General features: G+C 40.5%; 1 protein-coding gene across 6 annotated transcripts in view; it reads left to right on the top strand.

The window, feature by feature from the left end:
* Window positions 1–26922, top strand: part of SHANK2 (SH3 and multiple ankyrin repeat domains 2) — a 343989-nt gene extending 317067 nt beyond the window's left edge. For 5 of the 6 annotated variants that reach the window (XM_080982496.1, XM_080982491.1, XM_080982492.1 and 2 more), the window contains 3 exons: window positions 1970–2081; window positions 5205–7620; window positions 22454–26922. In XM_080982496.1, the coding sequence (XP_080838622.1) occupies window positions 1970–2081; window positions 5205–7620; window positions 22454–23027 (3102 nt within the window). In that variant the 3' untranslated portion in view covers window positions 23028–26922. The remainder of the gene's footprint in view (window positions 1–1969; window positions 2082–5204; window positions 7621–22453) is intronic. The other variant, XM_080982494.1, reaches the window with a different exon arrangement.
* Window positions 26923–27956: the final 1034 nt, after the last annotated feature.

Here is a 27956-nt window from a genome sequence, read left to right on the forward strand (position 1 = left end):
AGTATGGTGTAGTGGTTAAGATCAGTGGACTCGTAATCTGGTGAACCAGGTTCTCGTCACCGCTCCTCCACATGCAGCTGCTGTGTGACCTTGGACTAGTGAAATCTCTCAGCCTCACTCACCTCACAGTGTTTGTTGTGGGGGAGGAAGGGAAAGAAGATTGAGGTCAATGTGTTGTGGACTGTTGAGGTCACCTGAGAAGACTAGTGAGGTCTTCTAATAGAAGACTAGTGAGGTCTTCTAATAGAAGACGTTATCCTTTCACAGTATACCTTAGGTTGTTATCTCTTTATTACTCCCTGTAAAAGAACAAGAAAAACAAGTTTCTAGTTCTGTTCTGTGGTTTCTGAATAAATGTGATTGTATTGTAAAGTGTTTCCTTTTCCTGCTTATTCTTGGGTGCACTGCTAAACTTCCTTAGTGCCGGGAGCTCTGACTCTTTGCTTGATGTCAACACAAGTTGCACATACTAAGGTGCAGACAAGAAACTGTCATGCAGGCCTAGTATAAGAAGAGACCCTTGGAGGGACAGATTCTGCGGTCTTGTGCTATACTCTTGTCCAACAGTTTGTACCACCTGGCCAGTCCTCTGTGGATATGACCTCAATTCCCATACCTTTTCCTTAAGGAACCATGTATATCAAGTATATCAAGGCATCATGTACATCAAGGCATCATGGGGAGTTAACAATATACTTCTGTTTCTTCCTGGGGGGAGAGATTGTTCATACCAGAGCGGAATACTAGCACATTGTGGCTGTAGACCTGTTGATTTCTGGATAGCATGTTATGGCTTACTTGTTTATATTCCTTTTCCTACCTTGAGATGTTTAGGAGAGGTGTGCAGGATAATTGATCTAATAATTGATCTCAGACACAAGTCAGGGTTTTGAATGGTGCCTTAGCTGCTCTGCATTAATGGCTTCTACTCTCAGTTCTTACTTTGCAAAATTCTGATCACCTGTGTGTACATTAGCACATACCACCATTTGAAGAAGATAACAATCCTTTCCTATAAGTGCTTTTCTTCAAAGGGGGTGTCTGTTCTTAAACATACTGTAGTCCACAAATCCATTTGGTACCATTAGCCAGGTTTTCCTTCATCCCAGTTGTCTGGTTCTGAATAGATCCTTCCCCTACCTTTGTTTAACTTTGCTACTGCAAGTGACTGAGGGAGGGCCTTTGCAACACCTGATGCCACTATGAAAGGTTTTGTGAGCCATCATATGTGGCAGACAGGTATGGACAGCTCTGGAAGAAGATCAGTTGTAAGAAATAAACTTGTGATCCATAGAAATGGCTTTCTCTTTTGCCAGTTGAGTACAAATATAAAGCCTTCCATAGCAAAAGCTCATAGTTCACTAGTTTATCAAACCTTCCTTTTTGTGTTGCCGTTTTCCTGTGTAATATAGAAATAATCTGCCCAATTTCCCAAATATCGAATGAAACAAATATTTTGGATGTCTCAAAATAATAGCCAAATTGTGTAGAGTATAATGTATTTTTTCCCAAATTGTCACTTACTATTTGAAGTGAATATCAAAGCTATGGCCAAGTTGACAAGTTGACATGTTTCTTTGAATTGTAGCATGTATTTTGCCACTACCTGCTGTAAATGTTACCGTTCTGCACCAGTAACATATAATTCATCTGCCTAGGCCAAATTACATCATTACTAACTACACTATTCACATCTGCCCCAATCACCAGCATGCAATCTGTCCCTCCTGACACAGTCAGGAATAGAGATAGAAATAGAGATAAAGATAGAGACAGACAGACAGACAGACAGACAGACAGACAGACAGACAGACATATAGATAGATGATAGAATGGCATGAAAGTGACAATGAAGACATAGAACCATACTGCCCAAGGTATTGTGTAAACCAGGCTTACATGTGAGAATGAAACAGAACATTAAATTATGGCTTCAGGTACAATTATTTTTTCTTTTTGTTTTTTGTAGTCTATGTATGAGAGACAAGGGATTGCTGTGATGCCACCAACAGTCCCTGGGAGTTCCCAAGGCCCGTTTCTGGGTGTACCACGAGGTACCGTGAGAAGACAAAAATCAATAGGTAAAATGAAACTTTCTACAAGCGACGTTTCATTATTTTCAACAATTGCTTACAGTGTTTGCTTCAAATGCATTTGTTCATGGATTGATTTTGAGTCTTGATCAAATAGCCATTGCGTGAGAACAAACTGGCCTGTTCACATGTCATATTGAACCATAAAATAAGCTGTACTTTAATGTGAGAGAGTAGCATGCAAATGCATGTTTGAAAAATGGCAGGTATTTTTTTCCTCTCCCACTGCTCCTGCTGCTGCCACATTGCCATGAAACAAGATGTGGTTTTGCTTCTCAAGTTCATGGTTTATTTTTATCCAAACAAACCATGAGCAGAAGCCAAGGTTTGTTATTGGCTTACCACTTTGGGGAAAACAAATTATGAGTCCAGGTTTAGACAACATGACATACCAGACCATGGCTTGTTTCGTGGAAGCACAGCATGAGCAGCAGAAGAGCAAAGCACCTCTGCATTTTAGAAGCATGCAGCAGCACATTCACATTAAACCATAGCTAGTTGTAACTAAGATATAATGTGACATGTGAACCAGGCCAGTCAGTGGCGGAGGAAGCCGCTCGGGCACCTAGAGCGGCAAACATGACATGCACCTGGGGGTGAGGCGTCGCTACGTAGCACACATGTGCAGCGTAGCTACATACGACGCATGCGGCGTACGTAGCGGCGCCACACAGGTGGACTACATAGTGGTTTGCCGGCGGCGTGGTGCCGGGATCCTCTGCTCGCGGCTGCAGCCACAAACGGAGGATCCTCTACATGCGGCTGCAGCCACGAGCAGAGGATCCCAGCACTGCACGGCCGGCAAACTGCTACATAGCGCACATGTGTGGCATCGCTACGTACGTGGTTTGCCAGTGGCGCAGAACCGGGATTCTCCTCGCAGCTACAGCTGCAGGTGGAGGATCCTCTACATGCAGTTGCAGCCACGAGCAGAGGATCCTGGCACCATGCTGCTGGCAAACTGCTACGTAGCGCACATGTGCACAAGTGCGCTACATAGCGGTTTGCTGGTGGCGTGGTGCTGGAACCCTCTGCTCGCAGCTGCAGCCGCATGTAGAGGATCCTCCATTCGCAGCTACGACGGCGTGATAGCTGCTTGCACCACCTTCTCACCCCCAGAGATGTGGCACTGGGAGCACACCCCCCCCCCCCATTGTGACGCCAGTGAGTCCAATGTGTGTCAGTAACATTGACTGAATATTACAACTGGAATTTGTGCTCTTTGAAATATACAATTTCTTAAGTAATTCATTGCTTTTTAGCTTGTTTATTTCAAATATTTATTTACTGCTTAATATCAGAATTTCTTAGCATACAAAATGCATTTATAAATTACAAAATTAATAAGTAACGAAGTAACCAACAGTAGACAATCTCTATAAAGTATGGTAAAATCCAAACCAAATTTAATACACATTTAAATTTTATGTTTATTGAATCAAAAGCATCTACTTTTGCTCATTTGAAAATGTTTTAGCATTCTGATTTCCATGCGTAGACTTTTGTTTATATCACAATGCCAAATTCGTACTACAAAAAGAAGAACAATAATTTTTTAAAAGACTATATTGGTAAAAGTTACTCAGAGGTTAGTTTTAAATGAAATCATTCTTCTTTGCTAAAATTGTGTTTTATAATCTGTGTGTATGTGATAAGGTGGTATTTTTGTTCAAAATAATGACAGAAAGCTTTAGGAAAATATATATTAATTGGTCCATTTTGCTGTAGAAGTATTTGGTTGTACAATGAGGAAGTTAAACAGAGTCAACATATGCTTTATGGAAATGTATTTTTCTGCAAAATGATGTTGTTTTAGTCATATTGGAAACTTAGTCAAAGGTCTTATTCCCCACAATTTCAATTGCTATTCTTGCTGTAATAGCAATGGCAAGCAGAAACTGAAAAAATACATTTAACACCAAACTTTAATTAGAACAGGTTGCAATATGGGAGTTAAAGCTGAGAGACAATGTTTTTCTTGTCCTTTCTTCTCCTTTATGTTTGAAGGGATATTCTGTTCCCTGGTGAAATAATGAAGTTATTCTTTGCAACTCTCTACATAAAATTAGTTATGGGAAGTACAGTGAAAGAAATGTATATTATCAACTATTACAAGGAATAGCCATCAGCCCATAGCTGATAGCTTTGCTGCTGTTGTTTCATCCTGAACACAAGCCAGCAAGCCAGCTATATTAATTATTACTTCAGAGACTGTCTGTGTAAGGAGAGCATCTCTTTGCTCTGTCTGTACCAGGAAGTACCACAAGTAGCTTGTGAAGCCATTGCCTCATGCTGTGACCTGCCCTGGTTAGTGCTTCACTTCTAGCTTTCCAGCATGGAATCTAGCACTTCATACAACAGGTAGCAATCTCACTCCAAAGTTACCGTATTTTTCGCTCTATAAGACGCACCAGACCATAAGACGCATCTAGTTTTTGGAGGAGGAAAAGAAGAAAAAAAATATTCTGAATCTCAGAAGCCAGAACAACAAGAGGGATCGCTGCACAATGAAAGCAGTGGTCCCTCTTGTTGTTCTGGCTTCTGGGATAGCTGCGCAGCCTGCGTTCGCTCCATAAGACGCACACACATTTCCCTTTACTTTTTAGGAGAAGAAAAGTGAGTCTTATAGAGCAAAAAAATACGGTACATATGTTTGTTTAGAAGGTTGTTTCACAATGCCTCTCAATCCACTCTCTTTACCCATGTAGAAACATTGTTTTATCATGTTTCATGCATGGCCACCTATTCACAAATGCCAACATGCATACATTTATTTATTTTTAAGCTTTCCTTTCCTTTCTTCTTCCAGTCTTTCACAGCTTTTGGCTGACAACTTCCTTTTATGCACAGTTCATAAAAAACATTATTTTAGGGATGCACAATTCTCTGTGCACATGTGTAAGAAGATGCTGGAAGGTCAGCATAGGGACACTGAGGCAAGCCAAAATGTAAGCTGAAGATCTAGTTGCAGACATATTCAAAAACCAAACCATGCATAGTAATATATAATACAGTATTTTCTGTACCTGGTTTACTATGTCTTTGGTGACAATGGATGATAATTAAAATTCAAGAGCAATTTAAAAATTGTAGCTTGTGATTTTTTTAAAGGGATAACAGAGGAAGAACGGCAATTTTTGGCTCCTCCCATGCTAAAATTTACCAGAAGTCTATCCATGCCAGACACCTCTGAAGATATCCCTCCTCCTCCACAGTCTTTACCTCCATCACCACCACCTCCATCTCCTTCTCTTTACAACTCCCCCAAATCTCCAGTGTCTAGAATATATGGGACAATTAAGCCTGCATTTAATCAGAATTCAGGTGCAAAGTTAGCTATTTCAGGTAGATCTGAAAATATGGGAACGGTGATAAGGGACAAAGGGATATATTACCGGAGAGAGATGGACCGTTATTCTCTAGATTCTGAGGACTTATATAGCAGAAATGCCTCAACTCAGGCAAGCTTCAGAAACAAGAGAGGTCAGATGCCGGAGAACCCATACTCTGAAGTTGGAAAAATAGCAAGCAAAGCAGTGTATGTCCCAGCCAAGCCAGCAAGACGGAAGGGAATGCTAGTGAAACAATCTAATGTTGAGGATAGTCCAGAAAAAACCTGCTCTATTCCAATTCCAACTATCATTGTTAAAGAGCCATCTACCAGCAGTAGTGGGAAAAGTAGTCAAGGAAGCAGCATGGAAATTGACCCACAGTCTTCAGAGCAACCAGGACAGCTCAGACCTGAAGATAACTTGACTGTCAGTAGTCCATTTGCAGCAGCCATTGCAGGGGCAGTGAGGGATAGGGAGAAAAGATTAGAAGCCAGGCGTAACTCTCCAGCTTTCCTTTCCACAGATTTGGGAGATGAGGATGTTGGGCTATCGCCTCCAATGCCACGTTTGAGACAGTCTAAGTTTAGTGATGAGGGAATGTTTGGTAATGAAGACAACTTTAGGCAACTTGTATCACCATCTCCTATCCCAGCACCTAGAGAGCCTGAAAATATTTTTAATAGCAGTGAATCAAGTAATCAAAGTGATGCAAGGACACCAAACCCTTCAACCCCAACATCAATGGGTTCAGAAAATAATGTGTTGGCAACTCAGAATGCTGGTATGTCCAGTTTGGATAACTATGTTCATCCACTCACAGGGAAATTACTGGATCCAAATTCACCTTTAGCCCTTGCCCTTTCTGCCAGAGATAGAGCCATGAAGGAACAAACCCAGCAAATTCCAGGGAAAGGAGAATCTGGCAAAGCAGACCTTAATAAACCCCTTTATATAGATACAAAGATGAGGTCCAACATCGAAACTACATTTCCAGTGACAGCTACAATTGCTAGGCAAAATACGCGTGGTCCACTAAGGCGGCAGGAGACGGAGAACAAATATGAGACAGATACGGGGAAAGAGAGGAGGCCTGAAGAAAAGAAGAACATGCTGATAAATATTGTGGATACCTCACAGCAGAAGTCAGCTGGTTTGCTCATGGTTCATACGGTAGATACAGCGCAGTCCAATGATACCCCTGATGAAAAGGAAGAGGAAAGTGCTGAGATAGATGTGGATACTGAAAAGCCTCCACCAGAGGCGCAGGAAAGTACAGAAACAGCAGAAAGTGGACTAGATGAAGCTGACATGCCTGAGCTACCTGCATCTCCCTGCAAAACTATTGTAGCAGTTGGCTCCGTTGATGATCCAATCATTTTACCGTTCCGTATCCCTCCACCCCCTTTAGCATCTGTTGATCTTGATGAAGATTTCATCTTTACTGAGCCATTACCACCGCCTTTAGAATTTGCTAACAGTTTTGATATCCCTGATGACCATTCTGTCCCAGGCTCTGCACTAACAGACTTGCTCAAACACAGAAAAAATGGAACTCCGCCTGCTTCATTCAATCCTACTCAACCCTCAAATTCAATAGACAGTAAGAAACCAGTGGGTCTTTCAAACTGTTTGCCTGCCTCATTTTTACCACCGCCTGAAAATTTTGATAATGTCACTGACTCTGGGATTGAAGAGGTGGACAGTCGAAGCAGTAGTGACCATCACCTAGAGACAACCAGCACTATCTCAACTGTGTCCAGCATCTCCACCTTATCCTCTGAAGGTGGTGAGAACTTGGATACTTGTACAGTCTATGCAGATGGGCAAACATTTCTGGTGGACAAACCCCCAGTACCTCCTAAGCCAAAAATGAAGCCCATAATCAACAAAAGCAATGCACTTTACAAGGATGCGCTAATTGAAGAAACTGTAGATAGTTTTGTTATTCCTCCACCTGCCCCACCCCCACCTCCAATCAGCGCACAGCCCGGTATGGCTAAAGTTGTACAGCAAAGGACCTCTAAGCTATGGGGTGATGTAACGGAGGTTAAAAGCCCAGTTCTCTCAGGCCCAAAGGCTAATGTCATTAGTGAATTGAACTCAATACTGCAGCAAATGAACAGAGAGAAATCATCAAAGCCAGGGGAAGGATTGGAGTCACCTCCAGGAATAAAAACAGCAAGTCTTAGTACAAGGTAAATGCAACTAAATTATTTTTTAAGTCTATAGTATCCGTATTAGTTTAAATTGCCTTTGCTTTCATTAATAATGTCTTAAATACCATTTAATCTTATGTTTAAAATGCATGGTATTAATGCTCCAGTATTAATTTTTGACCCTCTTAAAAATCTACAAAATACGTTAATTGCTATTATCATTTTTCACCTTTGCCCTTCTTTGTTTATGATATTAACACGTATTGAAACATGCTATCTTTTACTATGCTGCTAGTTAAGAATCAATTTCACCTCTCCTTTCTAGAATCCCTGGTTATGTGTTTTATGGTTTACCCCTAACTTCTCCACATTTAATGAAAAGGTTTCAAAGTGGCTATAGGTGACAGCTGACTGGTTATAGTTCTGATTTAATTTCAAACTGATATTGCTTCAGTAGGAGCTATCTTATTTAGAATGTGTTGAGTAGTTTTGCGTGTTTTATTTTGCATGATACATATGTTTAGTTTACAATGCAGAGGGCCACATGTATTTGCCAAGGTTTCTCATCTTCCTGCTGCAATCCATTACAACCTCCAACAAAGCACTCCTGAGAATCCAGTTGGAGCTGCAGGGAAAGAGAGAAATCAGCAGTCCCACCTGCAAATGTAGAAGTGCTTTCTGCTCACACCTTTGGATCCCATCTGGAATCTCTCTATGCTTTTTTAGTAAATGAAATAAAAATCTGTCCTTTATTTGATAACAAATATTCCAATGCAACTTTAGAAAAAACCAAAAGTGACCCATTTAATCTCAAAAATATTTATTTTATTGCATGGACTTCAGCACATGCAATCAAGGAGATGCACTAATGGACCATATTCTGGTTTCATTTTTTTAAAATCAAGTTTCCCGCTGGATCATGCCAGCTGCCCGTTTGGTGTAGCATCTAGTTCTCACACTGGGCACATTCAGTTGCTCCAGTAAAGCGATCAACATACATTAATGATTCGTTGTTTGAGCTGTTTGGTTTTAATTGTTGGAAGAAGAGTAGTCACAAAGCCTGTCCTTTAGTCTTTTCTAGGGTGGCCAGAGACAAAAGTATACAAGGGCTTTTGCACCTCTCTCAATTGTGGAATTTTGTTGTGTGCATCTTATCATGCAGGGGTGAAAGCAGCTGCACTTTCAAAAATTTCATTTTCTACACAGCTATTAAAAATGTGAGAGGTCTGTCATCCTCTCCTCTTCATCAGAGCATACAACTGCCATGGTGAATCATACATTACTTTTTTTAAAAACATGTTCTCCATGGTGGTAGTATATGGTGGCAGGGTCAGCTTTGGCATCCCATCTTCAACCACCCTGCCTTACAGCCAGTACCACTGAAAGATTGCATTTGTCAGACATATTTTTAAAGTCAATATTGTGAAATTTATTGAGCCTTTGGATGGATTTGTTGCACTTGCTGTGATAGGTTCTAGGACTTTCAACTGAAGTGGCGACCCATGGTAGCGGAACAGTAGAGTGATGTAAGAAACCCCAAACTCTGAATGTACCATTTTTCACCTGTTGTTAGCCACTCTGAGTCCGTCTTTGGCCGGGGAGGGCAAGATACAAATAAAAAATTATTATTATTATTATTATTATTATTATTATTACTACTACTACTACTACTACTACTACTACTACCAGGACCTAGCAAAGTTCAAGCTTCAACTACATGGGGACAGGTTTTATGTGGTAGAGCAGGGGTGTCCAACAGGTAGATCACAATCTACTGGTAGAGTGCGTGGGGTCTGTGGTCGATCACGGTCGATCGTGGAACCCTCCCCCCCCAAAAAAAAGAAAGCTCAACAACTTCGGTAGATTACTGCCAGTTTTTTTTATAGTAAGAGTAGATCTCAGTCTCTTGAAAGTTGGACATGCCTGTGGTAGAGAATTGTCATGAGTCCCTCTGCCCATTACCATACATCTTATTGTATAATACAAATGATCCACAGGGATCCCATGTGCACAGACACTCAATTCTTGTGTCAGTTCTCACTCTAACTAGGGATGACATACCAGTGGGGCAGTGATGAAATTTCTATGTGGAGCTTCCATATCATGTTACTTTTGGGGTTGAAAAGAGGGTGGGTGCTGTACTGCTTCTCCAGTGTATTAAGCCAAGTGAACATCTAAACCACAAATGGATACCTAAAAATTATACTCCTCTTAGTGAACCTAGCAGTTCTTATTTGTTCTCCCCTTTCATTTAGCAATCTGATTTACCAGTGAATAGGCAAAGGGTTCATAAGGTGTACTCTTTGTAAAGTATTTATTTTATTTATTTCACTCCTGCCTTTTTATAAAGCATAACTTTTAGGTGTAGGAAGGACACTTTTTTACTGATTTCCCCCTTCCCCTTGAAAATATGCTCCAGAAGATTTGTGGACCTTCCAGAACAGTGTTGTGGCTATGGGAAGAAGTGGGGTGGGATCATACAAAGGGCATCAGCTATTTCTTCCAGTTCCAGTAGAAATCTTTTCTGGATCTCCGTCCTTTCCATATATGGAAGAAGCCCTTCTGTTCAGGAAAGGCCAAATCGGAACCAAACTTGTAATATCAAAAGTACTGCTAAGTTTCTGTTACTCTATAAATTACAATGTTCTCCCTGTTCCAGGGGTCTGTTGACACTCAGAGGTGCACATGGAATTCCAAAAAAATTATGGTTTCCATTAGTTTCAATGGAGGCAGCTAAAACACAACAGAATTTACTCTTTCTGTTCTTGGCTTAGGTCACAGAGTGAAGAAAATCCAAAGGCATGGAGAGTCATAGCCACAAGAGCTTGCTAAATCATGAAGTTTAAGTAATAATCAAAATGTGGCTAGCTTTCTGCTTGCTGTACAGATGTGAACAGTATGGTTTGTGTGTCTTCAGTGTGTGTAAGCAGTATTTGGAAATTATAATATTGGAAAGCGTATGTAGAGTTGGCAGCCAAATTTGCCATGACATTTGTGGCTTTCAGTAAGGAAATGTAGCAATCCTAACAGTATATTGGAGTGTTGATTAACTTTTCGGTTTGGTATGAAGATTCATTTAATTTTAATAAGCAAATTAAGGTAATTTCTTCCTGCGCTGCATACTTATTAAAAATTTGTCCACTCAGCTGGCAGTGGAAGTCCCAATTATAAACTAGCTTAAATGTTAAGGTACTTCACAGTAATTGTATCAGTGTGAGTCTTTCCTATGGTGCCAGTACACTCACCTTTTAATCAGATTTCCCTAATGGGGTATAACAAATATAACATAGCTAAAACATATGAATTAAACTAGACGGAATTAAGGTAGTTTAAAGAAAAAGGATGCCACTCTATATTGACTATGTCATTGTCAATTTTACAAGCTTATCTTGTAGTATCATTTGGATACAGATTTCCCTCAAAACTGTTTATTTTTCCGCATTGCTGTAGTTTGTAAGTGCTACAAATAAAAATCTGTATACTTTCATATACTGATATTTGAACAATGGAAGGGTTTTTTCCTTATTGACTTTGATTTCATATTTCAAGAAGTTAAATCCAGGACACCTTGAATGTTGTTGAGCATTTTTTCTTTTCTTTTCTTTTTACAAAAACACCCGAAACCACGATTTATTGTATTGATTTAGGCATGGGCATAGTCAAGGCGGGCAGTAAAGCAACAGAATTACTTAACTAGCTGGCCAATCACATCGGTTCTGCCCCCCCCCAAAAAAAGTCCTGGCTACACCCATACATGTGTGCATTAGAAGGCACCACCAGCTGTAGAACAGTGGTTTTCTGAGAGTGTACAAAGCCTTGAAAATTGCTTTTGGAGAGTGCTCTCACTAATTTACATGCACACAAACACACACCCAGCAATTCACACATTCAGCAATTGCTTCTTTCTCCAGGCAAGTGTATAAAGGGCAAAATTAAGAGTGCTCTTCTTCACACACACACACACACACACACTTGAAAAGATATAACCAGCCTACCTCTATACCAGTCTTAAAAGTTTGCATGTTTCCAAACAAGTTTTCCACCCTTTGGAGGAAAATATATTTCAACTACTATGAATTTCAAAGACACGTGTGTGTGTTTGTGTGTGTGTGTGTGTGTGTGTGTTGAAATTATGCCATCGAAACCAAGTGCATAGTAAAATTGCCAAAATAAAAGAATTAAGTCCTTAGCTGAATTCAATCTGTAAATGACAAGCATAAAAAATCAGTCCCTGAGCAGATGGTTTAGTTTTTGTTCTTTGTACTCCCATCTTGCTTTAAGCTGTTTATGGGAAGAAATTGGGTGTCCTTGCCACATAATCTTTGTTAAATTAATCTTACAAAAAGCAAATTATAAAGACCTTGCAAAAGCCTGTTGATTATCAGAGAGCAGCTGTTTGAGCTCCTTCTCCCCAGCTTTTATTATCAACTCTGTTCTCCCTACCACCACCACCCATTCATAAATACGCAGGTAAATACATTAGCAAGTAAATAAGCAGGTTAATCTACCTCTGAACCAAATAGTTGTATTAAAACATAATGATCAAGTATCCACTGAATAATTATTGTATCAACAGAGTAAAGGAGGTAACTGAAGAGAGAAAGAAAGGGGCGGAAAGCATCTTGAACAGTTTAGGCTGGAACCAGCATCTGTTATCCTGGAGGTTTATTCTAATCCATAATGATGTTACTGGTCTAACGGTCGTGTTACTGAGATTTAACAATAGTTGCAGGGTTGTCAGCCTGAAACTGTTGACTTAATATCTTATTCAGGGAAGATTCTGTTCTTCTGACACTCTTTTGTACGCTAGTGATATTTTTTACTATGTGTCCTCAGTCCTTCCTGAAGCCAGGAGGTATTCAAGTGTTTCATTGCCATGCATTAATATACTGAGTTGTAAATGTTTCATTGTCAACACAATTTTGCCCCAGACAGGTAAGTGAAAAGTAAATCAAGAAGATGAGTATATGCATTGGCAGATGTTGAATTGGTCACCTTTGAACTTCATAACCTTAGAGTTTAATAAATAACCCAACAATCAGAGAGGTGTTTTTTTTAAAGCTGAACTTTGTTACATCCTTTACTTTCACTTCATCTTGTTAACTGTTTGTCGGCCAATTTTGCAGATGCTTTTGCTTTGTAACTCTACAGTGTCTCAGTCATTCCATTTTGTCATTTTATTTGCTCTCATGACTGCCGTTAACAGAAGAGGGGCATTCTGAAGTGCCATGAAGTAAGTGACGACCAAAGGGGGTTTATTTGGGGTTTGTTTCTTTTTTTTTAATCCATGCATTGGTTCACATTAGTTACTTTTTGTTCGTTTTTCATTCATAGTTTGGATTAGATATTTCTCCTATCCAGAAGTGGCAGCCATTCTTTAAAATTCACCATAGATCTTCAACATTAGACCCTTTCTTACATAAATTTCACTAGTACTCCTGTTAGGTACCATTCATCAAGAAACAGGAAAAGGGTCAGGTAACTTTAAGGACGTTTCTATGAGTTCTGGGTGTGGTTTTCCAGGCTAATTAGGCACAGCTGGTGACGTGTATAAAGAGAAGTTGCAGTTTGCAACTGCCTGCAGAAACACCCACATGCTTTGTGTTTGTTGTTTGTATAGCCGCAATGAAACTCTTGTTTGAGTGTTTTACACCAGTCTCGTGGTTCTGTCATCTGCCGCCAGGGAAAATTTGCCTCCAACAACTCCAACTCTAGAGTTAGTGAAAGTGTGTAGTTTAAAAAAAATTAATTAAAATATGAGGAATTGAGCCAAAAGATAAAATTCAGCCGTGTCTAAGCCTTGTTGAAATCAATGACACAGTCAAATGCTTAATTTATATTGCATTGTACTTGTAAAGCCTCTTACCTAGTGTCAGTGATGACTGACGCCCATTGGGAATGATAGGGCAGAAGGCCAGGTGACCAACAGTAGATAGAGCCAGAGCCAGTGATTGGCAGAGCCATCCCCTAACTGGTTAAAAGTTGGACGTCAAACAGGTATGAGTGGCTAAGAGCAGAATGAGGTTGATGGGGCAATGCCCATTAACCCCAATGGACCAACCTCCACTGCCTAGTATGGTGGCATGAACTATTGGCACGACCGATTAAGTTATTGTTCAGGTTGCTGAAAGTTTCAGTTCAATTTCCATGAGGGAAAGGGAGAGTGTCAGTTTGGCTGGGAGTGAGAAGTTGCACGGGGGCAGACTTAGAACTGAAAATAGGTCCTGGGTTGCAGAGAAGTTAATGGACAGAAAATTTAGAGGCAAGGAATCTGAAGGAAGGTTCTGAGGAGGACAGTCTTGAAAGTAAAGTAAGCGGAGAATGAGGTAAGGTGCAAAGATGACAGAACTGTGGCAAAAGTGGTCTCTGAAGAAACTTCACATAGCTTATGTCACTCCTGACATATGCTGTAGAAGGAGAGCTAGGTAGGCTAGTTAAGAAAAATGTAGGGTAACAAAGTTAGGTCTATAACAGCCTTCATCAAACTGGTGCCTTCCATATGTTTTGAACTACAACTCCCTTGAGCCCCAGCCAGCATGGCCAGGTTGGCAAAGACTTATCTAGAATCTAGATACACCAAGAAAATTCTGCCAGTTATTGCTTTTGCCTTTAGTGTAGCGTTGTGAGCTGGCAACAAGTATCAATAAGCAGTGCAGGTGACTGTATTTCACATATTGAGATTTTCTAGACAGCCATTTCTTCTAGTCTATAATTGTATTGCACATAATGATGATGATAGAGAAGCCTCTGGTATTTGTTGGCTGAGCTGGTGCAAACTCATGCACTTTCCCAACTGCCAAGGAAACAGTGTTGTCAGAATATTTTCTGAGGCAAGGAGGACCTCTGAAGAAATTGCATAATGCTTAAGGACTAGAAGGTCTATGGGGGAAGAGAGATGAATGTTGTGGAGAATCTGCAAATGCAGCAGATTGGCTAAAGCAGTGGGACAAAGTAGGCAGTGCATTAAAAAGCAGAGGTCTGAGGAAACGATGGGTGGGGAAGGGATGGGAGTTTAAGAAAACAAGAGCCAATGAAAACTTCAGATTGGGCCTAGGAACAATAGTGGCAAGACAGAAGTCCGAGTGTCGCTTCTGGAGGGCTGGAGACTATGCTGCGTTGAAGACTATCAGGTTGTAATGGAACTGCTATTCATTTAAGAGATACATAGATTGGAATTTGTGTTACTGGTGGCATCTGCTGACTCCACCTCCCCACCTCCCACCAAAGCTGGGGTTGCATGGCTTACCAGGTTACATGTCTGTAGCGTTGACTTCCAGGTTCCCCTCCCAGAGAAGTGGTAGCAATCGGCTTCCACCAAAATCTTGCCAGAACTCAGAAGCCTACACTGCAGCTGCTTCTTCTGCGAGATGTTCTGGGTTCCAGGCACTCTTGGAGGAAACTGATTTTCTAGATCCATTTCAGTCAGCATTTAGGCCCAGCTTTGGCACAGAAACTACATTATGATCTCTGTCAGGAAAGAAATGTGTTCCAGTCAATTATCAACTTCTCAGTGGCTTTTGATACTATAAACCATGGTATCCTTCTGGAGTGGTTGTTTGAATTAGGGGTGTGTGGCACCGCTTTGTGGTAGTTCTGGTCTTACTTGAATGGTCATTTCCAGAGGGTGATGCCAGGGTTTGCTCTTTGGTCCTGTAGAATCTTCAATGTAGAGTTCCTTGGGGTTCAATTTTATCCCCAATGCTGTTTAACATCTACCGTATTTTTTGCTCTATAAGACTCATTTTTTCCCTCCTAAAAAGTAAGGGGAGATGTGTGTGTGCGTCTTATGGAGCGAATGCAGGCTGCGCGGCTATCCCAGAAGCCAGAACAGCAAGAGGGATTGCTGCTTTCACTGCGCAGCGATCCCTCTTGCTGTTCTGGCTTCTGAGATTCAGAATATTTTTTTTTCTTGTTTTCCTCCTCCAAAAACTAGGTGCGTCTTGTGGTCTGGTGCGTCTTATAGAGCGAAAAATACGGTACATGAAACCCCTGAGTGGAGTTACAGAGTTTTGGAGTATGTCATCAGCAATGTGCTGGTGACACATAGCTCTACTTCTCCTTTGCATCTGCAGGTGTGGCAGTGGATCTGCTGGACTGATGTCTTGCCTCAGTTATGGACTGGATGAGAGCCAATAAACCGAGGCTCAATCCAGATAAGACAGAGGCACTGTCAGTGGATGGTCCCTGGATCAGATGAATGGGAGATTTCCTGCTTTTGATGGGGTTACACTCCCTCTGAAAGAGCGGTCTCGGGTGGTCTCAGTGGCGTGGAGTGCCTTCCATCAGCTTCAGCTTGTGGCCCAGCTTGTGGCTATCTGGACAGGGATAGCCTAACGTCTGTTGTCTATGCTCTGGTAACCACTAGGTTAGATTACTGCAACGCATTATACGTAGGGCTGCTACTAAAGACTGTTTGGAAACTTCAGCAGGTGCAGAATTCGGCATCCAGGTTGCTTGCCAGAGCAAGACAGCTTGAGCTGCAAAATGACAGCCACTTGAAAGGGGACTGATTGCAGAAGTTGGGGGGAGAGACCTTCAACACAAATTCAGGATTTCCTCCCAGTGCAAACAGCCGCTTCAAATGTATTATTTTGGTCATGACTCCAGCAGGGAAATAATGATTTAATCTCTCACTCTCCCCACCCACCGACTGCTGCAATCTTGATCGTTATAAGCCCCACACCAGGTAGCTATTATTTGAATTATTTAAAATGCATATTAAAATGAAGATGAACATCATGTACAGTTTGGCTCTACATCCTGTGGTCCTTAGTTCACTTGCTAAATAGCAAATTCCATTGAATTCATGAGAACTTTCTTGTGAGTGAACATACATAGGATCAGATTGTACATTAAAAAGATGTTTGGGCAACATTTTGGCATATAAATAACTCTTGTGTCCATGTAGTTCTTTGTAGCAAGAAAAAACACACCTTGTATATTGAAGCTTTCTGCTAGTTAGGGCTGGGCAATGTCTGGTTTTCAACATTGTGATATATCACCAGCTAAACATCACAATATACTGATATATCACAATGTCTGAAACAAGGATGGAGCTATGTAGAGGCATTGGCTGGCTTCACGGTTTTTCCCATACTGTAATTTTTTCATAGCATGCATGTGCACACATACATATTGTGATTCACAATACATTGCCAGTTCAAAAATTATGAAACTGATATCACTATATGGATTTCAAACTGGTTTTGGGCGTGATGATATATCACCCAGTCCTACTGCTAGTAAACGTTTGTTTAAAATGTAGTACTATATTTAAATCCTATTAAAATGGCTCAAAATAACTTAATAGGAATTCATGCCTACAGACTGCTTTTCCTGGGAAAATTCAGTGATGTGACACAGTAATTACATATTGTGAAATAATCTAAGACAACATAATGTGTATTGCAATCAGAGGAATCAAAGGAAGTGAATATTTGCAACAAAATATCACTGTATGCTTATTCCTAATAGAGCCAGCTTTTCATATATATATATATTCCTGACAATATAAAAAGCCATATTAGAAAAGTAAATTTAGTTGGAAAGAATTGTCTCTAGTCTAATAACCGCTTATTGACAATTTACGGAAAAGGGTGTAGTCCAAAGTTGCTAACAGATACTTTCTCACAGCTATGGATGTGGATGTGTTTGATATTTCTAGAAGAAACTCTTTCCCCGCTTCTGACAATCAATATTTTAAACAGCTCAATTTAGTAATTTTATATTTCTGAAAGATTTTTTTAAATCCCTGACTGTTCTATGTTAAATAAAATGCACAGCTTTGGTCTGTATGTCATTTAATGTAATTTTTTAAATATAAATCATTATTTTGGGTAATTTTTTAGGTCCTTTGTGTTTGAATTACAAATCAATAACCTTTGACCAATGTTTCTCTCACTGTGATTGTAAAATAATTATCACAAATTCAAAGAAACTATTTAGACATGCTGGGAATTGTAAGCGCTGGTGATTCGTATTTGATGTTTTTCCTGCAGCACTTCTGTCAAAGAGAGAAGCTACTTTTTAAACTTAACAGATGTTTCCAACTTGGCAGTGGAAAGTGCAGCATTAAATACTTCCAAGTTGTCTTCTTCCTCCCATTCACCTAAATAGCTTCATGGGCAAAGTCTCCTCAGGGTACATTTTAAAGTCTGAGACATGTTTTTCTTTGTGCCAGAGAATATGGTACAAACCAACTCAGACCCCATTGGCTTGTTCGTTAGCATGCCATCAAAGGCATGTTGTCACTATAGACATGCAGTTTGGTATGTGATAAGGCCAGAAGCAATGCACAGAAAGGAAGAAAGGAGCCTGCATGTGCTGTGCACATTTTGACCCATCTCCTTAGTCTTTTTATTCTCTGAGATAACAATCTGCTAAGAATGCGCTCTACTGCAATGCGCTCTACGTGGGGCTACCTTTGAAGGTGACCCGGAAACTACAACTAATCCAGAACGCGGAAGCTAGACTGGTGACTGGGAGCGGCCGCCGAGACCATATAACACTGGTCTTGAAAGACCTACATTGGCTCCCAGTACGTTTCCGAGCACAATTCAAAGTGTTGGTGCTGACCTTTAAAGCCCTAAACGGCCTTGGTCCAGTATATCTGAAGGAGCGTCTCCTCCCCCATCGTTCTGCCCGGACACTGAGGTCCAGCTCCGAGGGCCTTCTGGTGGTTCCCTCACTGCGAGAGGCCAAGTTACAGGGAACCAGGCAGAGGGCCTTCTCGGTAGTGGCGCCCACCCTGTGGAATGCCCTCCCATCAGATGTCAAAGCGATAAACAACTACCTGACATTCAGAAGACATCTGAAGGCAGCCCTGTTCAGGGAAGTTTTTAATATGTGACATTTTAGTGTATTTTTCATCTTTGTTGGAAGCCGCCCAGAGTGGCTGGGGAAACCCAGCCAGATGGGCGGGGTACAAATAATAAAATTATTATTATTATTATTTATTTATTTATTTATTTATTTATTTATTTATTTATTATGTAAAACAAGAGGTTAGAGACTGAAGGCTTGTCCACAATTCTGCTTGTTCCATGCCTAGAAAGCACAGGTCCCAGAGGCATAGCTGTCAACCGTCCCTTATTTGGCGGGAAAGTCCCTTATCCCAGCACCGTGTCCCGCTGCTGTCCCTTATTGATGATGTCCCTTAAATTTCCCGGGTTTCAAAGGAAGCAGCTCTTCTCCCTCCCTCCCTGCCGGCCAGGGAGGAGGGAGGCTCCAACTGTGTTGCTTGGCTGCATTGCTCACCCAATAAGGAGTCTAAGAACGACTGGGGGGTGGAGCTTGCATGCTTTGTGCCGATCAAATCGGCCGCGTTGCCTGGGGACTCGCCTTTGCTCAGCGCTTCCCAGCGGAGAGGTGACGGTGGTTTTCCTTGCTGCATCCCCTTTGCTGGGTTGCTGCGCTGTGGGAACCACCACTTGAGGCTTCGTTTGGCTGCTGGTTGACTAAATTCCCTTATTTTGGCTGCTGATCCCTTATTTTCAAGGCTGCTGGTCCCTTATTTTCAAATCTGTAAGTTGACAGCTATGCCCAGAGGTTTTTCTCTTGCGCTGGAAAAACAAATGGTTTACTACTAAATTGGAACACATGGCAATCTGCAGAAAGCCCAATTGCCACTTGTTCCAGTTCAGCATTAAACCATGGGTTTTCCCAGGGGAAAGTGATGGTGAAATCGGAAGTGTGGACAAGCTCTAAGCATCAACATTCTAGAATCCACAGTAATTTTTAAATTATTTTTTACCCACTGTAATTTACAGTGATTTCTGCTGAAATTGAATACTGACCTTACCTTAGAAAACCTTTTCTTTAGTTACAAATAACATTTTTTGCATTCTTGCTAATTCTTTACTGCCATGTTGGGAAGATTTACTGTTTGAATCCCTTTATCCATACAGAGAGCTATTAATACTAGCCCATCCATGCTACACTTTAAATCACTCCTTTAATTTTTTGATTATTTGATTGTTGTTAGCCGCCCTGAGCCCGGCTTCGGCTGGGGAGGGCGGGATATAAATAAAATTTATTATTATTATTATTATTAACTTCTCTGTATAGGAATTTGACATTTCTGATGTCCCATACATTAGTTGTACTACTACTATGTAGGTTGTGCCACAAATGAACTTCTGAACTCCCTTTTATGACCACACCAGAGAGGGAAGGGGGAAGCAAGCAAACCTGGGGCAGGCAAGACTTGTTTCCATCCATTGACCTGCATAATGCTAAGCCAAACTTTATCTCATTCCAGACAAAGTGTGATCTGTTAGCAAAGAATTATATGGTTCCCCACACATGGTTCGTCTAGGGGAGATAAACTGTGACAAAGGCTGGCCCAAGACATTTTGACACCTTAGGTCTCATTCATCATTTGGTGTAGAAGTTGACTTTGTTTTTAACTGAAAATAATATTAGAATACAACTAATCAACTCTGTGTTGATAATTTGATAATTTAAAATGTACAGATTATGGCCCAAATCCCAAGAGCTATGCAACCTGTTTTACATATTCAAGAGAGTTTGAGCTTGTGTTTTTTTTACCCATTGCATGCCAAACGTATTTTGAAAACGAAGGGGCATTCAGAAGTAGTTTGTAATATGATGACTGTAATGTCTCTGCTGTATGAAGTAAAAAAGTAAAAAATATCACTTGACATACCTGACGTACCTGTTTAGATCCAAGCCTATATTTTTATACTTAAAAGTTATTCACACAACAATCTTAGAAAGCACCAGAAAGGCACAATTCTCAGTCAAACCAAAAACAGATTAAAGATGGATTGGGAGTTGTGGAAGGAGGGGCAATGAGTGCAGCTGAGCGGATAGAAGCTGAATAAAAGCAAATCTGAGATATTGAAAATGTGCATGTGCTGTGACTTGCAGTGGACACTAACACCTGTTATATCACCTTTGATTAGTCAGGCTTGCATTGCTAAGACTTCCTTGGATCTGTTGCTCCATCTTGATGCCCCAATTACAGTTGTAGCTAGAAGTCCTCTTTACTGCAACCTGTTATTTCAGTTTTGTTTTAGTTACCAATTATTTATGCTTCATGACCTCAAGGCTAGATTCATGTAATTGTCAGAGATCAGAGACCTCCTACCTGAATGATAAACTTTCTTCCTTTGAACGTGGGAGGCTAGCAGTGTTACTAGCTTCAGATTTCCCCACGTTAAAAAGAGCCTTCAAATAAGCTGGATCTGTAATAGAATCTTGCTTTGACAAATAAAAACAGGGGCTGCTCTTCCTTATTGTTAGCCTTAAAAAAATTAAAATGCATTATTTTGTATATTAATAAAACAGGATGCATCAGAAATGCCAAAAGTAAGGATGAATAAAAATCTATAGTCCATACACATTCATTTACTCTTAGTCCCAGGACTCAGCTAGACTGGTAAAGAAAAAGCGATTTACCGTATGTGTTGTATGTGCGATATAACATTGTGTCACCAGATGGCGATGTGGAGTCCCATTTTTCTCTACTTGTTTTCCCTGTTTAAATTTACTTCTTTAAATTGAAACGCTTCTTTGATGTGTCTAGAGCCAGCCCCAATCATAATATTAAAACAGGCAGGCAGATCTTCAGAGCAATTGATACATATGTGTGTCTTTCATCCTTTAGTTACCTATTGATAAACCCCTCTTGCTTTCCACCCTGCCTAAGCATAGACCTTAGGCTTACTTGTCAGGAACCAAAGCATGTCAACAAGACCATCTCCAAGATAAAACTCCCTCAAAACGTGTTTTTGAGTGCAGTTTCTGTTCACCAAATTTGATTCACTGGGTGCAAAATGTATTTCCTCTGGATTTTTTGGAGACTTCAGCTCTCTTTTATTTGACTTACTATGTGGGTATGCAAATATCTGCCCCACCTCTGGACTCTTAATATACTGTAACTAGGATCGGGGGCAGAGGAAGGGGTGTGTGCTTGGGGCGGGTCACCCTGGGTGTCACCACTAAGGGGGGTGACAAAATGCTGAGCAGCACTCACTGCAGGGCCTGCAGCATGCCCGAGCCACGCATCTCGTCTGGGAATGACACGGTGGCTTGGGCACCCGCAGGCGCCGTGCTGCCCCAAACAGTCCACCCGCCGCCTTCCCCTCAGCTGTAGGGCGGCTAAGTGGGAGGAGGCAGGCAGATTCCTCGGAGGCCCCACAGAGTGTCCTGCCCTGGCTCGCCCTGTCCCGTAGGCAGCTGGCTTTGCCCCTGGATGCAGGGCACGCATGCCGCCCCAGGCACCCAATTGGCTTGCTCTGCCAATGCGTAGGACTACCCCTGGTGAGCCAGGTCACTGTACTAAGAGCATTCAGCTAGTTCAAAACACAATGGCCTGCCTCCTGAAGGTAAAGTTCCCAAGCATCAGAACTGGGTTCTTCTAGGATTCTGGCCTATGCTTAGCAAGACTGGTTTCAGCATATACCTTACCTTGGGAACTGCCTCCTCTTGTGTACCCTGCTGTGATCTCTTAGATGTAATTTCCTTAGTGCATCATCTGTGCAACAAATTAGAACAATGACACAGAGAAGCATCCTTGGTTGTTTTGTCCAGTTTTGGAACTTTCTCGTGAGATTCACCAAACTTAAACGCCTTCTGCTGCCATAATGCTCTTTGGGGCAATGGTTCAATGGCTAGAGTTAATTTTTAGCAGCATATTTGAGATTGTCTTTGACTTTTAAAATATTTGTAAAGCTTGCTCATAGTTTTCTGCCACTATTGTTTTCATAAAGTCGTATGGTATCTCTTTGGCATATATATATATATCTTTAATACGTAATCGTGTCATAAGTTAGCAATGAGCTGATTTGTATTTTTAATGCGTGGATAGTCTGAATATTTCCTGTTCATTTTTATTTGTTTATTTCAGGGGCACAGAAGTCATGAGCACTGTCTCAGGTACTCGAAGTTCAACCATCACTTTTACTGTCCGGCCTGGGACTAGCCAGCCAATCACACTGCAGAGCAGATCCCCAGACTATGATAGTAGGACACCAGGAGCAAGACATGCTCCAAGCCCAGTGGTTTCACCAACAGAAATAAGTAAGGACATCATGCCAGCTCCTCTGACTGCTGCTGCTCCAGTTGCATCTCCTTCTCCAACACTTTCTGATGTTTTTAGCCTACCCAGCCAGCCTCCTTCGGGGGACCTCTTCGCTTTGAACACAGGGCGCAGCAGGTCTCCTTCTCCCTCAATCTTGCAACAGCCAATATCAAATAAGCCTTTTACAACTAAGCCTGTCCACCTGTGGACCAAGCCAGATGTGGCAGATTGGTTGGAGAGTTTAAACTTAGGTGAACATAAAGAGACCTTTATGGATAATGAAATAGATGGCACTCACTTACCAAACCTTCAAAAGGAAGACTTGATAGACCTTGGAGTGACTAGAGTTGGTCACAGAATGAACATAGAAAGAGCCTTGAAACAGCTACTGGACAGATAAGAATGGCTGTGCTTGCCTCACATACCTTTGTTATAAATAGAGATGGGCTGGTACTGAAACACCCCAAATGCCTTGGCTCCCCAAGAGTACCACTAAATTGAAGCATCAGTTGGTTGCTATAGTTTTTGATATGCAAGAGTGTAGATTGTAAGTTTGGTGCCTGGGAGCAGCCCCAAGTAAATGTACATTATTAAAGGGACTATATATTTCAAAGAGAAAGGAAGAAAGGGGAGAGAATAAGGAAAGGGGGGAAATGCTAATTTTTAAAAATATATGTGTGTGTGTGTGTAAGCTCTGGTCTTACTGAAATTATTTCTAAAATTATTACAGTATTTTTATTTATGGGGCATGGGAATAACATTCATCCTTGGTATTCATGAATTGTTTTCCTGCCCTTCAGAAATGCCCTTCTGCCTGAACAATACTGTGCCACTTTCTTTTTGGTTTGAAACATATTGGTGTTTCTCCTTTCACAATAAAGTATTATGTCCAGCTCTTTTTGCAATTTCTGCTCTCCCCCCACCCCAGTCATTCCACATGCCCATTGCACTCAGTTCCATGGCTCCTGTAGGTCCTCCTGTTTTGATTCTCACTTCTGCCAATTAGACACCATACTAACATTCACATTTTTTCATAGCACATTTACTGGTTTTAATTAAAAATCAATACATTTGTGGGGTTGTAGAAGCAGAGATTTCAAAAAACAAACAAACAACTTTCTGACATCCTTTTGGCTTGTTTATTACATTCCTTGGTTTATCTCTAATGAATTTAGTTCTTGTCATCCTTTGTAACTAGTCACATAGCTTTCATTAATTTTTGCCCTCCCACACAGTTAGATTCAGATCTGAATGAGCTGTTCATGCAAAGAAAAGTATTTTTATGCACCGATTGCTTTTGCTGTGTCAAAGTGATCACGTGTGGCGAGGGACTCAATTACTGCTATGATCCAAAGTATAAATAAAAGAACAATATATATTGTTTCTACAGTTCTGCATGTGAATGCACAAACCTTTGCACAAGCTATGTTCACAACTGTGCATAGGGTGGGATTTTCCATCTCAAAAGATCTTCTTTCTGCTCTTGCTGAATCCACGTGGCACAAAGCCTGTTTTTACATGCAGAAGTGTATCTTTATGTGTTGGCATTAGTCTATGGCACCAGGAAGAGGAAAATCTAAAAGCGATTGCCTGCAGAAACTGAAACTATAAGCAAGATGCAGGGGTTTTTTTTCAGAAACCTGGTGGGCGCCTGTTATAGATGCAAGGAACAATTTCTAAAAATTCAAGTTAGCTTCAGTTCAGAGGCGCCAGGTTGCCCACCAGATTGAGGGGTTCTGGCATGATTTGTACACATGTGATGTCTTGCGTGGCGCACATACGTCGTGTCACAGGCAATGCGCACTACGACATCACAACACCTGGAGGAGGCCGAGTGCTGTGGAGGAGCCAGCCACTGATACTGCAACATGCGACCCACTCAACATTGAGAGGGCCCAACCCCATTCCAACAAATATTCAGGGTGCCAAAGACACGTCAGCCGCCTAAAATAGGCACACCTTCAGTTTGACTTCAGTTTGACTTTGGCTTCAGTTTGACTGAAAATCAAAAATCCCAAAGTTCACTTCTGCATTGCTGCATGAACTAGAGCAGCATTGCAGGGGAATACATTTATTCTCACAACTTGGGTTGAGTTTATTTGACATTGAGTTGAAAACCAATGAAATGGCTATGAATTGGTTGGAATGCATACTTAGAACGATAGTCTTTATTGTGGGATGTATATTTAGAGATTTTGTAACCTATGGAGATTAGCAGTATTCTCCCAGCTTATTCTCTCTCCCACTGTAAGTAATACACATTATGAATTTTGTGGTTCCCGCCTTCCTGAAGACTTCAGCCTATAACACAAGGTTAAATCATATGTGGTTACTCAGTCATCAAACTACTTAACTTTCAGAAGGCCTCATATTTTTGGAAGGCATCTAAATTCTTTCCTTAATATGTCCCAGCCTATCTCTAATTATATTTTCTCACAACGAAGTGTCTAATTAGGTCTAGAACTAGTACATAAAATTTAGCAATTTCAATATCTTTCTTTACTGCAAGTTTAAATAGTTGTACAGATAGTTTATAAGCACAATATTTTAAGAATATAAGTGGCTGGTCTACTGGGCAGCCTTTGTGCCACTTCAATGCTAGAAATTTAAAAAAATAAAATAAAACTTTTGTGGTTTACTACTATTTCTGTGGAATAATTATTAAGTCTTGACCTTTTTAAATCAACCTCATTTGGATGCATCTGAACCAGCAGAGCTGTGTTATATTTTCTATCTTTGCTAGAACTTCTTCAGAAGATGAGTGTTTCTTCAAACATGGTTACAATTAACAATGCAGTAGTTAATTATGAAAACTAATATTCATCTCTCTCTTCTCCCCCCACTTCACTTTCTGCAAAAACTGGTCTTTTGACTTAACATCTGTTGTTGTATCCTTCACAGGTTCCTATTTGCATTTGAAAGTTCCAAGTAACCTTATAATTATAATCTAGTTTAAATGCAAAAGTCCTGAAATTTCCATAATTATATGGATTATGTAGAGGATGACATTCATATATTCAGTGGCTACAAAAAGCCATCAAATATTTTTTTTGTGGTGGTGGGGGGGGTGTAAAAAAGGAAATGATAATTCAGCCATCATTGTCTTCCATTTGGTGATATTGCAGAATTCAGTAAATAAACCACGAATGCCATGCTCCTTTTTGCTTCTTTGAATGCAGTTGGTGTTACCTCTACAATATGTGCCAGGAAATACAACAGGACACATGGTAGGAAAAGAAAATAGAGAGAATTATTTCTAAGCTGCTGTTAATCATACCCTTTTACTGTTGAATATCTTATGATGGTGTACACCGAAGTTACAAGTGATGGTAATCCCTTTCTTAAAAGGGGTCTCTTAGATACGTATCTCTTTCAGGCACTTGCATAGTAGGTACAATAGAATTAGTAGAAAAGAGATTTAAACATCAAAGAGCTAATGAAATAGTTTATTTTTACATTGTGTCTTACGATTGAAAGAGTAATAGGGCCTACAAGGAACTGCTTTTATCAATAAAATACACCTTTGCCAAGAGGAAGTAGTCTTTAGTACTGTTTGATGGTTTTATCACAGAAAGCAATAGTAACAGATACAGTTGCCTCCTAGCATTTTTATCAGTTTTGAAAATGTTGGGAGCAGGAATGGCCCTTCTAATCTCCTGCTACTATGATGGTGCAAAATAAGGTGTTAGAGATAATCTTGTTAATGATATTCCAGGTTTTAGGAACAACTTTTGTTTATATACTGTAATTTAAATAAATTGCATTTACATGCCTAGTTTCTGTAATATTTGTGTATACAATACCAAAATCACACAAGATGTAAATTGTGTATAACTGCACAGACTCTATTCCCTGGGTGTCTGGGAACATTTTAAGTTTTAATTCATATATTATAAAATGACTATATGTGACTGTTGATTTACAGAATTTACATATCACAAAAGCTAACTATTTGTGGTACCTAAGTTAATAAAAGTGATTTTCTGATTCTGAGTTCCTTTACAAACAAGCATTACCCAGTTGATCTGGCAATGACTCTGTGTATGAGCCTCTAATACTGATAATTTTTCCATTACATTTATTTTATTTTCTAGATAGTAATGTTTTTCGCTATAGTTTGTGTAACAACTTGTGTTCATGTTATCTTTGTTGCTGTAATTTTTGTGCTTTAATTCCTCTTATTTCAAATTGATGACAACAAAATCAAGCTCCTGTAACTTGCACTTTCCCTAATCCTTACTACTCTTGTATGGCAACCAAAATTACTGTAAGAAATAAATATAATATTGCACTAAGGTTGTGGTTCTGATTACAAACAGTAAGAACAGTCTGAATCTTTTGCTTTTGAAAAGAGTTGCCAAAACTTGCTGTTTAATATTTCTTTTTAAAAAACTGTTCCAGTTACCTTTAATTTAGCTCCCACAAGCTATCTGACTACTTATCATTATTGTGGATTCCAAATCCGAATTTCAGATGAGAAATGTGTGTTGTAGAAATATGAGAGAACACACGTTTATGTTAGGGTGATTTGAGTTCTTGCTTTGACGGATGTTTTAGCAATCTCCCCCCCCCCCCGGACTGTAGTGATTTCAGTGTTCTGAGCTTCCCAAAGGACAATTAGTTGTCATTTCAGATGTTAAATCATTATAGTTTAGTGAAAGGCCCCCATGTTGTTTAAGGCACCTTACAAAAGAGAAGCAAGGGCTGTGACTCAGAGGTTCTCAGGTTCCTCACTGGGCTGCAAATAAGTAGCACCGCCATTGCGCAGAAGGCCCACCTCTGCTCTTCCCTCTCAGCGTGCTGACCGTGTGGAGGAGGAAGGGACTGCCTGCCCTATTGGACGAGAGATACAACAGCAGACCATTTTGACGCCTTTATTCCAAGCATATCTCCTTTACCGTTTGCCTGATCCTCTTTAAAAGCCATTCAAGTTGGTGGCTATCGCAGCCTCCTGCGCGAGAGTATTCCAAAGTTTAACTGTGCGCTGCATGAAGGCATTTTACTAAATGTGAAGCTAAATGAAGGCCTTTCCTGCTCCCCGTTTGCATATACAGAATTATAGTCAGAAAGGGGAATCAGGAAACAGAAGCCTATTTCCTAACGCAGTTCAGGTGTAAGTGCGTTATGTTTCCATCACTCGTATTCTGCAATTGAAGTTCATCAGTTCCTATGGAAGGATTGCATTTCCCTTTTCATGGGAAGAATGTTGACTATTCTAAGCTTTCTGTTTCTTCATCTGAATTCCCCCCACTTTTTTTCCCTTTAAGTCAGATGTGGGGAACCTGAGGCCCTCCAAAAGATGCTGAGCGCCAGTTCTCATCATCCTTGA

This window comes from Podarcis pityusensis (assembly GCF_964106645.2).
Source record: "Podarcis pityusensis genome assembly, chromosome: 1".
Taxonomy (NCBI): domain Eukaryota; kingdom Metazoa; phylum Chordata; class Lepidosauria; order Squamata; family Lacertidae; genus Podarcis; species Podarcis pityusensis.